Source organism: Equus przewalskii, chromosome 1 (assembly GCF_037783145.1).
Source record: "Equus przewalskii isolate Varuska chromosome 1, EquPr2, whole genome shotgun sequence".
NCBI lineage: Eukaryota > Metazoa > Chordata > Mammalia > Perissodactyla > Equidae > Equus > Equus przewalskii.
In genome coordinates this window covers 69,739,646-69,755,793 of record NC_091831.1, presented here as the reverse complement: position 1 = coordinate 69,755,793, position 16,148 = coordinate 69,739,646, and the positions used below count along the sequence as shown (strand labels likewise).

Genomic DNA, 16,148 nt, shown 5'->3' with positions numbered 1-16,148 from the left:
TCCCAGAGATGGAAGGAGTCAAGGGGGCTTCCAAGATATTCCCCGGTTTGGGCAGGGCTTTGGTCAGACCATACCACGTATCAACCAATTATCCTTCCATCCACTCACCCACCCATCCACCCATCCATCCGTCCATCTATCCATCCACCCACTTATCCACCCATCCGTCCATCCATCTATCCATCCACCCACTGATCCACCCATCCATCTATCCATCTACCCACCCATCCACCCATCCACTCATCCATCCATCTATCCATCCACACACCCAGCCATCTATCCACCCATCCATCTCGAGTCTTTTCTTTATTCAGCAAACATTAACGAGCTCTTGTTTTAAAGAGAGGGGAATCAGCTCAAAGGACTATATATATGAGCCCTTCTACATGCTGAGCACAGTTAAATGTTTTATTTACATTATGTCCTTTAACTCTGACAGCACCATAGGAGTGCATATTGTCCTAGTTTTGCAGATGAGAAAATTCAGGGAGTAAGCAGCTCAGCCCACATCACCAAGCTCATGAGCATTAGGGCACAGACTCAGGCCCAGGTCCACTTAGTTTCCCAGCCTCTGTCCTTTCCTCTCTGCCAGCTGTCTCTGCAAACACTCCCTGGCAGGAAGGAGATGACTGTGTCCCAGAGGGGGAGGAGAGCCTGGGGTCCCTGCTGGCTCTGACCGCCCAGTTTCTCAGCAGCCCCATTTGAAGGACATTGGGAGCCTGTGCTTTCCATCCTCCACCCTCCACATCCACCCTCATCACGGTGGCCTGGTCTGCATCCTAAGGAGCCCTCCTGTCTCAGGGCAGGCTCTTTGGTTTGCTGGATGAATCGCATCCACCATCTCCCAATCATGTTCTACCCTTCCAGGCCATTTCCACACCACCACAAAATTAGCCACCTAGACACACAGGTCACTCTGACAACCTTCAAGAGCTGCCACTGCCTCCAGTCCACACACGCTTTCTATCTTCTGTCCTCCACCTTATTTCTTGCCACCCAATTTATATCCCGGGAGCTTCTGACTCTTTCTCAAACTCACCAGCATCACCTCACCTCTAAGCCATTGCTCATCCCATTGAGCACCCCCGGGGCCCTTTCCACCCACTTCAGCATTCCTAAAGCCCTGCATTCTCCCTGGCTTTCTGCCCTGGGAAGCCTGCCCCGAGCCTGGAGCCCGCTGGCTGGAAGTGACTTCTCCTCACTCGGAATTCCCTCCACGTCTTACTGAGCCTGTTCTCGGCCGCATGCCCTGTCTTGCCTTCTCCCCATGGTTGCCCATTTCACCCACAAACATCACTTTGGGAAAGAGGTAGAGGTTATGATCCAACTGTAACAGGTCAGGGCCGAGGCTGGCTCATGAAGACCGCTTTCTCCCCAGGACACTGCCTCTTCCTGACTGCTCTTTACCTGTCTTGAGGGGACACACTGCCCATCTGGTCACTCTGTGGTCCAGTCCTAGGAACTGTCACTTCCAGCCTCGGGTGCCCCTGCCCCTCACTGTGAACTAGTCTACGTTCTCCACCCGTACCCTGCTCTTTGCCCCTGCAGCGTGGCACCCGCTGCCCCTGCGCCTGCGCACCCGTGCGGTCTCCCCTGCGGATCGCGGACTCCTAAGTGTGTTCCCTCATCTCTGAGCGGTCACCAAGGGTAACAGATCCTCTGTAGGACATCACTCCCTCTCTGTGTCCCCAGGACCCAGCAGGGATTGTGGCCAAGAGCAAGCATCAGTAGGAACTGAGCTGTCACTGGCTGTCTCCTCGTTGTTTTCCACTTCTCCTCTCCACACGTGCTTCCTCTCCTGTCTTCCTCCTTCTGTGAGGCCCTTACTGCCTTCCTCACCCACCAACGGTGGCCGAAGGACCCATGTGGCCCACGTGGAGCCCTGGGCAGAGATGTTGGAGTGTAGGGTTTTGCTGCCATGGCGGGGCTCTTGGCTTGGATTCCTGCCCTGCCTGAGTGACCAGGCTTCCCTGGACTCAAGAGGCACAGCCTCTGAAGCACCAGATGGCAAGTCTGAATAAGTCACTTTATTCCCCAAGGCTCAGTTTCCCTCTGTCCCAGGATGTAGGAAAAGGCAATGCTACTTGTTTTGCGAAGCACGTGCTTTGGCGTACTTGTTAGGCACACAGGCTCTGGAGTCTGAGTGCTGGGTTCGAATCTTGCCCGTCATATTGATTGGCTGTGTGACCATAGCAAGGGACTTGACCTCTCTGTGCCTCAGTTTCCTCATCTGTAAACTGAGGGTAATTATAGTGCTTCAACAATGAAATTGTTACAAGGACTAAATGAATTGATATTTGTAAAGCCCTTAGAACATGTTTGGTGCATAGTCATCCTTACATAAATATTAGCTATTATACCATTTAAAAGCTGAGCAGTAGGAGTTGGGGAGACCCTAGGAGGCATAAAGAAAGTGGGAGAAAATGGAGATTAAGCACTAAATGGTCACAGAGAGAGAGAGAGAGAATTGATGATAACTAACATTTACATAATAAGCTCTGTGTGCCAAGGACATCCGAAGGGCTTTACAAATATTAACTCATTTAGTCCTTATAACAATTTCATTGTTGAAGCACTATAATTACTCTCAGTTTACAGATGAGGAAACTGAGGCATGGAGAAGTCAACTGATCAATAGCAGGGGCAAGGCCCAGGGCCCTGAGGAACCCTGGCTCTGACCCACTTTCCCCTGTAAGGTAGCATCTCCTCTCACTTGTTCGCTCCAATGCATGTCCATGGAGCACTTCACAATAGGCCTTTCTTAGTAGCCTGGACTGTGTGGCAGAATTAGAGAGGGAGCTCCAACAGGGAGTTCAGACTGGTGGCTATAGCCACACAATACAATATAGAGAAGCAAGAGGTGACCAGATAGACAAGAGGAGGAAGGCAGAGTCCTTCTAAGAGGGACTAGCCTGTTCAAAGGCCCTGTGGCACCTGATAGCTTCCTGTGTAGTTAGAGGAATATGAAAGTTCATATAGGGCTTTAAAAGGCATGTTAAGAAATTTCAGTTCTATAGGACAGTGAGACCCTCCAATAAAAATGTAAGTTCCACCTCAAAGACTGATATATAAAGTCTGGGGCTGGCCCAGGAATCTATGGTTTTACATATTCCCCAGAAGATTCTGTTGGAGGGTCCCTGGACCACACTTGGAGCCTGAGGAGCCTCTGAATCATTCTGCACTGAGAGGAATATGGTCAGATCCAGGTGTCAGAAGGAGCCATCAGGGCAGCCTGGCGGTGAGAAAGCAGAGGAGCAGGAGGCAGGGAGGTGAGCGCCAGGGAGTCAGTGAGACCCAAAGGGGGAAGCTGGCACAAGGGGCTCAGTGGGCAATGCCCAAACTCAGGCGATACAGGTGAGGCCAGAGAGAATGGGCGCAATTCTAAGGCTATTTGAGGAACGCAAAGGACCACTCCTGGTGACTGGATGATTGCAGAAGAGGAAGAGGGAAAGGGGTCAGGAATGGATCCAAATTTAAGGCTTACACAGTCAAGCAGTGGGTGTCCATCCTGGTGACAGTAGGTAGAAGGACATGCCTGTCAGTGTCCACACAGGTTGCTGGGGTCAAGGTGGTCTCCCCTGCTGGCCTGCAGCTCCTTCCTCACTTGTCTCTGGTCCCTGGGCCCAGCACAGGCCCTGGCGTCGAGGCCACTCCTGGTAGATGTTGGCTGGGTGACAGGATTAGGTCAAGAAGTTCCTGGACAGTTGGTCAGCTGTAGATGCCCAGGAGGGCCAGGTGCTGTGTGAAGACAGCCTGTAGGAAAGCAAAGGGGGAATCAGAGGGTGCCCAGCCTCGCTCTTCTGTCTCCACCACAGGTCGATAGGAGCTGCCATCTCCGTGTGCGAAGGGGCCTACTTTGTGGCTCAGCTTCTGGCCATCTGCTTCCAGTAAGTAGCTTCCAGAGTCGCCCCTCCACTACTCCCCAGCCCTAGACACCCCCAGACGCCTCCAGCTGTAAGAACACAGCCTAGGCGATATTTATTCTCAAAGCAGCCATGGACAGGTTCCCTCCCCGCAGTGCAGTGAGCCCTGGCCTGGCCATGGGCTCAGGCCTGAAGAGCTCAATCATCCCCTTTTCCCTGATCCCGACAGGGGAGCGGACTAACACATTCATTCAGGGCCTGCTCCCACCCAGAATCCCCCTGCAGAGTCCATCTCTGACCTCCAGGAAGAGCCAGTCTCTGCACCTTACCGTCTGAGCCGTCCATTGCAGGGTGAGAACCCTGCAGAAGGCTCGGCATGGAGTGAGCAGAGCTGAGTTTGAGAACTGGCTCTGCCTCCTGCCAGGACCCAGGGACAAGCCAGGGGTCACAAGCCTCCACGCCTGATTGCCGGAACAGGAGCACAGACCTTGCAGGATCTTGGGAAGCCATGTGGCCACGGAGGCCCATACCTGCTGTCCAGCAGTGCCCAGTTCGTGGAAGCTGTCATCAGCATGGCCAAGGGCTGTCTCTGGACCACGGCTCTCAGGACCTAGACAGTTGGGCTCTAGGTGGTCAGTTTAAGAGCCAAGTCTCAAACCCAGCTGTCCTGCTACCTTGCAAGACAACCAGCTGCTTCCCAAGGTTACCAGCTCTGAGGCAGCATGCATCCCCCTTTCTGCTGAATTCCACTGACAAGGGGTGCTTGCAACTTCTCCAGCATCAGGGGATGGAGGACCCCTGGGTGTTTTACCTGCCCTGGACCTCTCCACGCCCAGCCAGGATCTGGTCACAAAATAATGACCACCAGAGGGCACCAAAGAGCCATGGCAGCTGGGTGTGGGAGGCGAGCCTTGCTCTAGGCCAACACACCTTCTGCCAGCCCCAATCACTTCCCAAAGTTAGCCTGGGCAGGATGCAGCTGTACAGGGCCCAGCTCCAGACCAGTTCAGAGGATAAGAAGATGCACCTAAGGCAAGCGTTTTCCTCATTTGAAACTTGGAGAAAGGCAGCACCCCTGAGGAAACCTGCTGGGTATCAGGCCGCTGCCAGGCCCATGTGTGGTCCCTGCGTGCCAGTTAAGAGAGAAGCCCCTTTGGGCTGATGCCATCCCATGCCTAGGCAAGGCTCCGTGAGCAGGGTGCAGCTGGATTCCAGCCCACTCACCCCCATGGCCGGGCCCCTTGTGCAGTACACAATCCACACAACCATCCCAGCCAGGTGTCTCCTGTGCTGCTCGCCTTCTCCATTCCACTGTGGGCTTCCAAGCAGGCCCCTGAGTCCCCTACTCTCCTTCCCACTGCCTTTGCAGCATCCTGAGAGCATTAACCTTCCTTCCTCCTTGAGCAGAAAGGCAGGGCTGGGCAACCTTTCAAATAAATTGTGGATCCTCTGGAGGGGCATGGGCAAGACCTCTAACTGTGGATCCCATAGTGAGAACTCCAGCCCCTGGGAGGTTCAGCCAGAGGCCACTGCAGACAACATGACCACAGCAGGACCCTATTCCAGCCTCCAACAGCCTCGTGTGTGGCTGGGACTTTCCCGGGTTGCTTCCTGCTTCCTGCTAACCCTGAACTCGCTCCCGCCAGGTGTCAGCCAGGGTCCCTGGCCTACAGAGCAAGGGAGAAGGCCTGCTGGCTGGGCTGCTTCCAGAAGTTCCTGGCCTACATACTGCTGTCCGTGGCCTGCTTTCTCCACCCTGTTCTGGTCTGGCATGTGACCATCCCAGGTAGGAGCTCCGGGAGGTAGTAGAGGCAGGCAGCCCCCACTGCAGACAGGCTCTGAGCAGAAGGGGCTGAATGCCCCTTACAGAGGCCTGCAGTGATGCTGGCTGCAGGGCCTCCACTGGCGGCCCCACTGCCCTCTCTGGCCTAGGTTGTGGGGATGAGGAGCTGTCAGACGTCCTCCATGCTGATTAAGTGGCAAGGATGTCCCGAGAAGTGCATCCTTCATGTAGGTATCCAAAGGCTGCACTCACAAAAGGGACCTGGCCTTTCCTCTGATGCCTGTGTGTGGTTGGAGCTTTCAGAGAGCACAAGATGGTCACTTCTCTGCCCAAACCCTTCTGTGTCTCCCCAGCAGCTACCAATTCAGGTCTAAACTCCTCGGTCTGGTTCAGAAGTCGTGCCAAGATGGGACCCCAAAAGACCCTCACAGCCTCATTGTCTTCTCCCACTCTACCTCATAGACCCTACTGGTCAGCCTGGTTTCTGATCACAGAAGCCAGGACTCAGTGCTCCCACCTCCTGTGTTTGTCCCTGGCCTTTTCTGCTAGTGCCCTCTTCCTCTTTCCTCCCTAGCTGTAAAACTGTGCCCCTCCTTGTGACTAGTCTACAATGCCGGGGCCACCAGCCGCCAGGGAGACGAGGTGGAAAGGCAGAGCCATCTATTCCTTCCCGCAGGTTCTCTTAACGTGCCTGTCACAGCCTCTCAAGACCACTCTACATGGCCTCCAGTGGACTCCTGAGCTGGACTCAGCACTGCCGAGGCCAGAGCCAGCCACAACCTCCCACTCCTTGGAGAGTGAGAGACACTCAGGAGGCTCGGGTCCTGGCAGGCAGGACAGCCACCTTTCCCATTTCCTCTGGACGGGGTGGAATCCTGGCAGACAAGGCAGAGCAGCAGGTCTCAGCCTGGGACCGAGGGGCCTCTGGCCTGGAGGCTGGGTGAGGGGCCAGGAGGGGCACCAGTGCTATGCTAGCCCCACCCAAGCTGCACTTTCCTCTGTGTTTATTGGGAGGCTGAAGTGACGGGGGACCTCTCTACTTCTGGGAACAGAAGGCAGCCCAGTTTAGCACGGAGGGCCCGATATCCAAAACAGAGTCCAGGCCCATGGGAGGAGTTTCAGCTCCAGCCCCAAGAAGCCATCCCGAGAGGGAGGCTGAGCATGGAGATGGGAGGCTGGGCGGGCAGCACCAGGGTCGGCTGTCAACAGAAAAAGGGCCTCAGGCACAGGGTCCCTTCACTAGCAGTCAGGGTGATGGCCCTAACATGGCACCAGCCCTACTGATATCCCTTGGCTGGATGTCAGGCCTGCCCCCTGAGTCTGATGTGGGTGTATGAGGACAAGTCAGGGGTGACGGCTGGAGCCCAGGGGCCTAAGTGTGGCCACATAGGCATGCTGCAGTGGCCCTTTGGAACCGTGGGCTTAGACAGCCTCTGGCTTTTCTCCAGGACACGTCCAGCATCCTGACCTCCCAGATCTCTTCCAGGCTCCATGCTCATCATCACTGGTCTGGCCTACTTCCTGCTGAGCAAGAGGAAGAAGAGCAAAGCTGCCCCCAAGGTGCTGGCCTCCCCAGAGCAGTACACAGACCCCTCCAGCAGTGCCACGAGCACCACTGGCTCTGGGGACACCGAACAAACCTATACCTTCCACGGGGCCCTCAAGGAGGGGCCTGGCTCCCTCTTCATCCACATGAAGAGCATCCTGAAGCGGACCAAGAAGCCCAACACCTTCCAGCGCCCAGACACCCTGACGGAGCTGACTCTGGAGCCAGCTGACTCGCTGGCCAAGAAGAAGCAGGTACACTTTGAAGACAGTGTGGTCAGAATCATCCCGTCCCTTGCTGAAGGCCTGGATGATGGGGACAGCGAGCCAGAGGAGACCACCTCTGACACCACCCCCATCATCCCTCCCCACCAGGCCCCACTCTTCCTGCCTTCTCTCACGGGCACTGGCTTATTCTGAGCTCAAGTTCAAGCCTGGGGGATGCTCAGAGAGGGGTCTGCATAGACTGATGCTCCTGCCTGGAGTTTCCTGAGATCCAAGTGCCCTCCAGGGAGCTCAGGGTCTTCACAGGTCAGCTCTTTAAGAAATGACCAGACATCCCCATGGCGGCTGGACCTCTGGGCCATTGAGCAGCATGACAGGTCCTGCAGAGGCCTTCAGGGAGACACAAATGAAGCTCATGCTGCCTCAAGCCAGTACAGCTTCCTCCCTCCTGGACAAAGAGTGGTGAAATCCTTGTGCTTTCCCCAAAAGAGGCCATCACTCCCATTTCACACAAGGCTGCCTCACCCCCAGGAGGAGCCATCAGGCCTCTGGCTCCTGACACAGGGTCCAGCACTCAGCAAGGACTCATGGCCAGCCCATCTCTGATGCAACATTCCAGCTCTGAAGGCCCAGGGATGCGTTGGTAACTTAAGCATCTCAAAGGCAGGTGTCAACAGTGGGCGGGGTCCCAACCCCCAAGCGAGATTGCCCAGGATAGGGAGGAAAGGCAAAGCTGAAGCCCTCAGGGTGGAGCAGTGCCCAGTGAGCGAGCAGCAGGCTGCATTCTTTGCCTGCTCTGGGGCTGGCGCTGAGCAGCAGGAGTTACAGAGTCGCTCAGGGAAACAATGCTGCTCTGTGCTCACTTCAGGAAAGCCGGGCCAAATGAGTGATGCTCATTCCAGAAGCATTGCTGAGGGCTCCCTGAACCCCACCACATGGACTTCTCCAAGATTCCAAGTAGATGATGTAAACTAAAAGATCCTGAAAGCCGATGACAATCTTCAGCAGTGAATGCCATGGCACAGCACACAGTGCTTGCTGTGTGCAGGAACCATGGAGGCGGTGCCCTGAGACTCACACAGCACAGAGAAGTGGCTCTGCCACACTTTGGTGCCTGGTAGCAGAATGAGTGATAAATACATGTTTGTTCAAAATGAGTGGGAGGGAGGGAAGAGGAGAAAAAGAGGGAGGATTGGAGGAAAATGGCCAGGCAGGCTAGCTTTCTCCCACAGGGCTATGGAAGTGACAGTTAACCTAGAATGAACAAAGAAATATGAATCATATAGTTCTTAGCTAAAAAATTTACAATATGGTTTTTATTTCTAAAAAGTGTCCTTTGTTCCACAGGATTGTTGCACGGAAGATCAGACACATCATTTTTCATAGGCAATCTTAATTACTGAGCAGTCTGAAGAAACAGTTATGTGGCTCCCCAGCTCGTGTGTGTGAGCAAACCCCTGGGTTCTGTAGAGCAAGGCTGAAAAGACATGATTTAAGGTCTAGATAAGAAATGTGCGTTCGTCTTGCACACTTTTCAACATCCCCTACCAGTTATTTTGCAAAGGTATGAAAATAACAGCCAACCCGAAGCTAGTATCAGTTTGGTGGCTAAATGCAGCAGGTGTCCCAAATAAACAGACTTCTTCCTGAAATAACCTAGTTCTTCTCTGAAACCGAGTGAGAAAAGGCAAATGAATGCATTCCCATAAGCCCTCCATGGTGGAAGCAATAGAACTGTTTCTTTAGCTGCCACCAAGGAGGGACTTCAGGATCTGAGAGTCACAGTCGAGGGAGAGTGAATAATACAGAAAGTGGGTATGGGTAGGCGCCGATCGCGTCCAATTCCTTATGGGCCAGGTGCCCAGGCAGGCCCCCTGCACACAGGAGCCCAAGTGGGGAGGAGCCAGGGGTCCTGTACCTGTCATGAGTGGGAGGGGAATGTGATGGGCACAGACACCCTCATGGCACAGGTGAGGCAGGCCTCTGGGGAACCCGACACTGCGGCTCTGCTCTCAGAGCCCAAGCCAGCAGAGCTGGTTGGATGACCAGATCGCAAGAAGCAAACCCGAAAGTGTAACGTCAAAGCTGTCAGATCCCATTTAATATACACTTCTGTAAACCCAACTGTTAGATCATCGTCTTGGATGCATCTTAGAGGTGAGGTGGGCATTGGGAGCTCCAGGTGATACGAAGTGCATGTGATCCTGAGACATCTGGGCTTCCTGGTGCCTGAACTAAGTTCAGGGCACCTGCTGTTTATGTATGCAGCGTCAGAGGCTCAGACAATTACGATCTTACCTAGCTTAGCAAAGGAAAGCCCTCAAACACTCTTATTGCTGCCCCTTACCCCAAAAACAACTGGGATGAGATCATTGACTAGACCAGAACCCTCACCTCCGACAGTGGACCAGGCAAAAAGAGGCACCTCCCATTAAGCAGATGAACACCATGCGTCTCCACTTGATTCGTAGCCCGAGACACTCTATAGCTGCATCCTTATCCACTGCTGTCCCTGCAAAGAAGCTGTAAGAGCCCTCATTCTTGCCAAGAAACAAAAGCCAGAAGGGCTGACCCGTTGTGGCCCGCCTCCCTTTCTCAGCAGAAAGCAGAGCAGATACTTTGCAGATGTAGAAAAAAGCGATTGGAAGTAGAAAGACGAATCATTAAACATGCCACTAACACGTTGAGTGATCTTGGCCAAACCCCTTCACCTCTCTGGTCTCAGGTTCCCCTAGTAAGTGCGAATAACAGCACTTCTCTCAGGACTGGTACAATGACCTCAACCAAGAGAGATGGGGAAAGTGCTCTTCAGATTACAAATCACCCACATCATTGTGACTGAATGTTCCTATGACCATGGGGGTCTCATGGTGAGGACGCCCCAAAGCAAGGAAGCACTGAGGAAACGCTACCAAGACTTGTCTGTGGGGCAAAGCCAATGTTGGTCCAAGAGCTCCTTTCTCAACTCCAGATTCCAGTGGGAAGGGTGCAGCCACCACCCTCCAGATTAGAGAGAGAGCCGTAGTGGACCCCAATCATGAGGAGCCATGCCCTGGAGGTCACCCAGGGTGTCCAATCTCTCTCCCACCAATCCTAAGGGATTTTTTATTTTAGTTTTTAAAATGTCTTTATTGAGATATAGCTCAAATATAAAATTGAACAATTTAAACGGTTTTTAGTGTATTCATAATCAAGTTCACCACAATCAAAGTTCACATTATTTTTCATCAACCCCCCAAAAAACCCATTAGCAATCATTCCCCACTCCATCCCACACCCACACTAAGCAACCGCTAGTCTATTCTCTGTCTTTTTAGATTTTCCTTTTCTATACATTTCATATAAATGGAATCATATAAAATGTGGTCTGCCACGACTTGCTTTGTTCACTTAGCACAATTTTTCAAGGTTCATCCTTGAAACATGTGTCTTTATTTCATTCTTTTTTGTGGCTGAATAGTATTCCAATATATGGATATACTACTTTTGTTTATCTGTTCTTTTGTTGATGGACATTTGAATTGTTTCCACTTTGTGTCTGTTATGAATAATGCTGCTATGAACATTCATGTACAAGTTTTGGGGTGGACATATGTATTCATTTCTCTTAGCTATATACCTAGGGGTAGAATTGCTAGGTCAAATGGTAACTCAATGTTTAACTTCTTGAGAAACTGCCAAACTGTTTTCCAAAGGAGCTGCACCATTTTACATTCCCACCAATAGTGTATGAGGGTTCTGATTTCTCCCCATTCTTGCCAACATTTGCTATTGTCTGTCTTTTTTATTATAGTCCTCCATCCATTATGGTTTTGGTATGCATTTCCCTAGTGGCTAGTAGTTTTGAGCATCTTTTCATGTAATTATTGACCATTTACCTATCTTCATTGAGAAATATCTATGTGAACGCTTTGCTTGTTTTTTTTTTTTTTTTTTGCGTGGGTTATTTGTCTTTTTATTTTGAGTTGCAAAAGTTCTTTATATAGTCTGGATACTAGATATATGATTTTCAAATATTTTCTCCAATTCTGTGGGTTGTCTTTACACTTTCTTGAACTGTCCTTTGAAATACAAAAGATTTAATTTGGTGAAGTCCAATTTATCTGTTTTTTTCTTTTCTTGCTTAATTTTTGGGGGTCAAATCTAAGAAACCATTGCCTAACCAAAGGTCACGAAGATTCATTCCTGTATTTTCTTCTAAGGGTTTTATAGTTTTAGTTCTTAAATTTAGAAATATGATCAGTTTTGAAGTAGTTTTTGTGTATGGTGTGAGATAGACTCTAACTTAATTCCCTTCCATGCAGATATTCAGTTGTTCCAGCACCATGTGCTGAATTGAATTTTCTTGGCACGTTTATCAAACTTTATAAATCATAAATCTAAGCGTTTATTTCTGGAATTGCAACTCTCTTTCATATATTTGTATGTCTATCGTTGTAACATTACAACACTGTTTTGATTACTGTAGCTTTGTATTAAGTATGTTTCAAAACCTGGAAATATGAGCCCCCAACTTTGTTCTTTTTCAGGATTGTCTTGGTTATTCAAGGTCCCTCCTACTTCCATATGAATTTTAGGATCTTATCAATTTCTGCAAAAAGGCAAGCTGGGATTCTGATAGGGATTTCATTCACTCTGTAGATCAATTTGGGAGTATCCCCATCCTCACAGTATGAAGTCTTCCAATCCATGAATGTGGGGTGTCTTTCCATTTATTTAGATGTGCTGTAATTTCTTTCAGTAATGTTTTGTAGTTTCCAATGTGCAAGTCTTACACTTCTTTTGCTAAAATTATTCATAAGTATTTTATTCTTTTTCATGACTTTTGTAAATGGAATTATTTTCCTATTTTCAGGGCTTTATTAAGTATAATTGACAAATAAAATTGCATATGTTTAAGTGTACAATGTGATGATTTGGTATACATATACATTGTGAAATGATTTCCACAGTCAAGTTGATTAACATATCCACCACCTCACATAGTTACCTTTCTTTTTATTTTTTTGAGGAAGATTAGCCCTGAGCTAACATCTGCTGCCAATCCTCCTCTTTTTGCTGAGGAAGACTGGCCCTGAGCTAACATCCATGCCCATCTTCCTCTACTTTATATGTGGGACGCCTATCACAGCATGGCTTGCCAAGCGGTGCCATGTCCACACCTGGGATCCGAACCGTTGAACCCTGGGCCACCAAAGCAGAACATGCGCACTTAACCGCTGCACCACCGGGCCAGTCCCCATAGTTACCTTTTTTAAATTTCATTTTCAGATGCTAGTAGACAGAATACGATTGGTTTTTGTGTATTGATCTTATATCTTGCAAACTTACTGAATAATTTACTTATTTTTTAAATTTCAATTATATAATGCAGTTTATCAACTATAGTCACTATGTTTTACATTTTATTCTCAGAAATTATTCATTTCATAACTGAAAGTTTGTACCCTTTACCAACCTCTCCCTATTTCTCCCACCCTTCAGCCACTGGCAATTACTTTTTGCTCTGTTTTTAATAGTTTGATCTTTTTTCTTTAGTTTCCACATATAAGTGATACCATGCAGTATTTGTCTTCCTCTGTCTGACTTATTTCACTTAACATAATGCCCTCAGGGCCCATCCATGTTGTCACAAATGGCATGGTTTCCTTCTTCCTCATGGCTGAATAAGATTCCATTGTGTATATATATATATACATACATACATACACACAGCACATCTTTTTTCATTCCTCTGTCGATGGACACTTAAGTTGTTTTCATGTCTTGCCTACTGTGAATACTGCTGCAATGAATGTGGGGATGTAGATATCTCCTCAAAATCCCTTTCATTTCCTTTAATTTGTTGAGGAACTCCATACTGTTTTCCACAGTGGCTGCACCAATTTACATTCCCACCAAAGTGCACAAGGATTCCCTTCTCTCCACATTCTCGCCAACACTTCTCTCTTGTCTTTTTATTCTTCCAATTTTATTGAGATGTAATTGACATACAGCACTGTGTAAATTTAAGGTATACTGCATAATGACTTGACTTTACATATATTGTGAATTGATTACTACAATAAGTTTAGCTGACATCCATCATCTGATATAGAGACAAAAGAAACAATTTTTTTCCTTGTAATAAGACTATCTCTTGTCTATTTGATGATAACCATTCTAACAGGTGTGAGATAATATCTCCTTGTGATTTTGATTTGCATTTCCCTGATGATTAGTGATGTTGAGCACCTTTTCATGTACCTGTCCGCCATTTGTATGTTTTCTTTGGAAAAATGCTTATTCAATTCCTCTGCCCATTTTTTAATTGTACTTGTTTCTCTATTGAATTGTATGAGTTCTTTATATATTTTGTATATTAAACCCTATCAGATATATGATTTGCAAATATCTTATTCAGTTCAGTAGGCTGCCTTTTCATTTTGCTGATAGTTTCCTTTGCTGTGCAGAAGCTTTTTAGTTTGATGTAGTCCTGCTTGTTTATTTTTGCGTTTATTGCCTTTGCTTTGGTGTCAAATCCAAAAAAAATCACTGCCAAGACCACTGTCAAGGAGCTTACCCGCTATGTTTTCTTTTAAGAGTTTCCTGGTTTCAGGTCCTGTGTTCAGGTCTTTAATCCATTTTGAGTTGATATTTGCGTATGGTTTAAGATAGGGCTCCAGGTTTGTTCGTTTGCGTGTGAACATCCAGTTTTCCCGGCATCATTTATTGAAGAGACTGTCCTTTCCCCATTGTATATTCTTGGCTTCTTTGTCATAAATTAGTTGACCATATATGCCTGGGTTTATTTCTGGGCTCTCTATTCTGTTCCATTGATCTATATGTCTGTTTTTATGCCAATATCATATGTTTTGATTTCTATAGCTTTGAAATATAGTTTGAAGTCAGGAAATGTGGTGCTTCTGAACTACTTTATGTTACAATAGTTTTTGAATGGATTCTTTATCATCATCTACACATAATATCATGTCATCTGCAAATAGAGATAGTTTTACTTCTTCCTCTCTGACCTGAAAGCCTTATATTTCTCTTTCTTGCCTAATTTCCCTGGCTAGAACCACCAGTACAACATTGAACAAAACAAGAGCAAACAACTTTTCTTGCCCCTGATCCTCAGGGAAAGCATTCAGTCTTTCACCATTGAGTATGATGTTGGCAAGATTTTTCGTAGATGTCTGTTATGAGGTTAAGGACGTTCCCTTCTATTTCCAGTTTTTTGAGTGATTTCATAATGAAAGTTTATTGGATTTCATTAAATGCTTTTTCTGCATCTTTTGATATGATCATTTGTCTTTTGTTCTTTATTCTATTGATGCAGTTTATTCCATTCATTGATTTTAAAATGTTCAACCAACCTTGTATTCATGGGATAAATCCCAATTGCTCATAGTATACAATCCTTTTTATATGTTGCTGGATTATGTTTTATAATTGCTGTATTTTGTTGAGGATTTTTGTGTCTATATTCCTAGGGCTATTTATCAGTAGTTTTCTATTCTTGTGATGTCTTTGTCTTGTTTTGGTAATGGAGTAATACTGACCTCATAGAATGAGTTAGGAAGTGTTCCCTGCTCTTCTATTTTTGAAAGAGTTTGTGAAGGACTGATGTCAATTCTTCTTTACACTTTTGTAGAATTCACTAGTGAAGCCATTTAGGCCTAGGCCTAATTCAAACTCTTTACTTTTTAGATTTTCAAAAAATTTCTTCTTGAATCAGTTTCAGTAGTCTGTGTCTTTCTAGGAATTTGTCCATTTCATCTAAGTTATCTAATTTGTTAGCATACTGTTGTTCATAATATCACCTTAGAGTCCCTTTATTTCTGTGAGATCAATAGTGATAGCCACTCTTTTTATTCTCAATTTTAGTAATTTGAGTCTTCTCTCTTTTTGTCTTGGTTAATCTAGCTAAGGGATTGTCAATTTCATTGATCTTTTCAAAGAATCAACTTATGGTTTCATTGATTTTTCTTTACTGTTTTTATATTCTCTATTTCATTTATTTCTGTTCTAATTTTTATTCTTTCCTTCCTTATGCTTACTTTGCATTTAGTTTACTCTTCTTTCCCTAGTTTCTTCAGGTGAATGTTTAGGTTTCTGATATGAGATATTTTTTAATGTGTACACTTACATCTATAAATTTCTGAGAACTAGTCTAGCTGCCTCCCATATAATTTGGCATGTTGAGTTTTTGTTTTCATTTATCTGAAAAGTATTTTCTAGTTTTGTTTGTAATTTCTTCTTTGACTCATTGGCCATTTAGGAGTGTGTGATTTAATTTACACATGTTCTAATTCAATTCCATTGTGGTTGGAGAACACACTTGGTATGATTTCAAACCTTTTAAATATATTGAGCTTGTCCTATAGTCTATCATCTACTGTGGTCTACCTTGGAGAATGTTTCACATGCTCTTAGGAAGAGTGTGTAATTTTCCCATTGTTGGATGGGGTGTTCCATGGAGGTATAAGTGGTTTGTAGTGTTATTGATGTCTTCTAAATCCTTGTTGATCATTGGATAGTTGTTCTGTCCATTATTTGAAGTGTGGTTCAATTCTATCCATTTTTGCTCCATGTGTTTGAGGCTCTGATGTTAGATACGTATGTTTATAATAGTATATATCCTTGAGGCATTGACTCTTTATCATTATGAAATGTCTCTCTTTACCCTTAGTAGCATTTTTGTTTTAAGTGGATTTTGTCTGATATTATTGTATCCACTTTAGCTCTCA

General features: G+C 47.0%; 1 protein-coding gene across 2 annotated transcripts in view; it reads left to right on the top strand.

Moving 5' to 3' along the window:
- Nucleotides 1-11,721, top strand: part of TMEM72 (transmembrane protein 72) — a 30,916-nt gene extending 19,195 nt beyond the window's left edge. Inside the window, exons 3-6 of one of the 2 annotated variants that reach the window (XM_070567313.1) lie at nucleotides 3,816-3,887; nucleotides 5,510-5,649; nucleotides 7,133-7,446; nucleotides 8,764-10,585. In XM_070567313.1, the coding sequence (XP_070423414.1) occupies nucleotides 3,816-3,887; nucleotides 5,510-5,649; nucleotides 7,133-7,446; nucleotides 8,764-8,802 (565 nt within the window). In that variant the 3' untranslated portion in view covers nucleotides 8,803-10,585. Of the gene's footprint in view, nucleotides 1-3,815; nucleotides 3,888-5,509; nucleotides 5,650-7,132 lie in introns of both variants that reach the window. The other variant, XM_008529363.2, reaches the window with a different exon arrangement.
- Nucleotides 11,722-16,148: the final 4,427 nt, after the last annotated feature.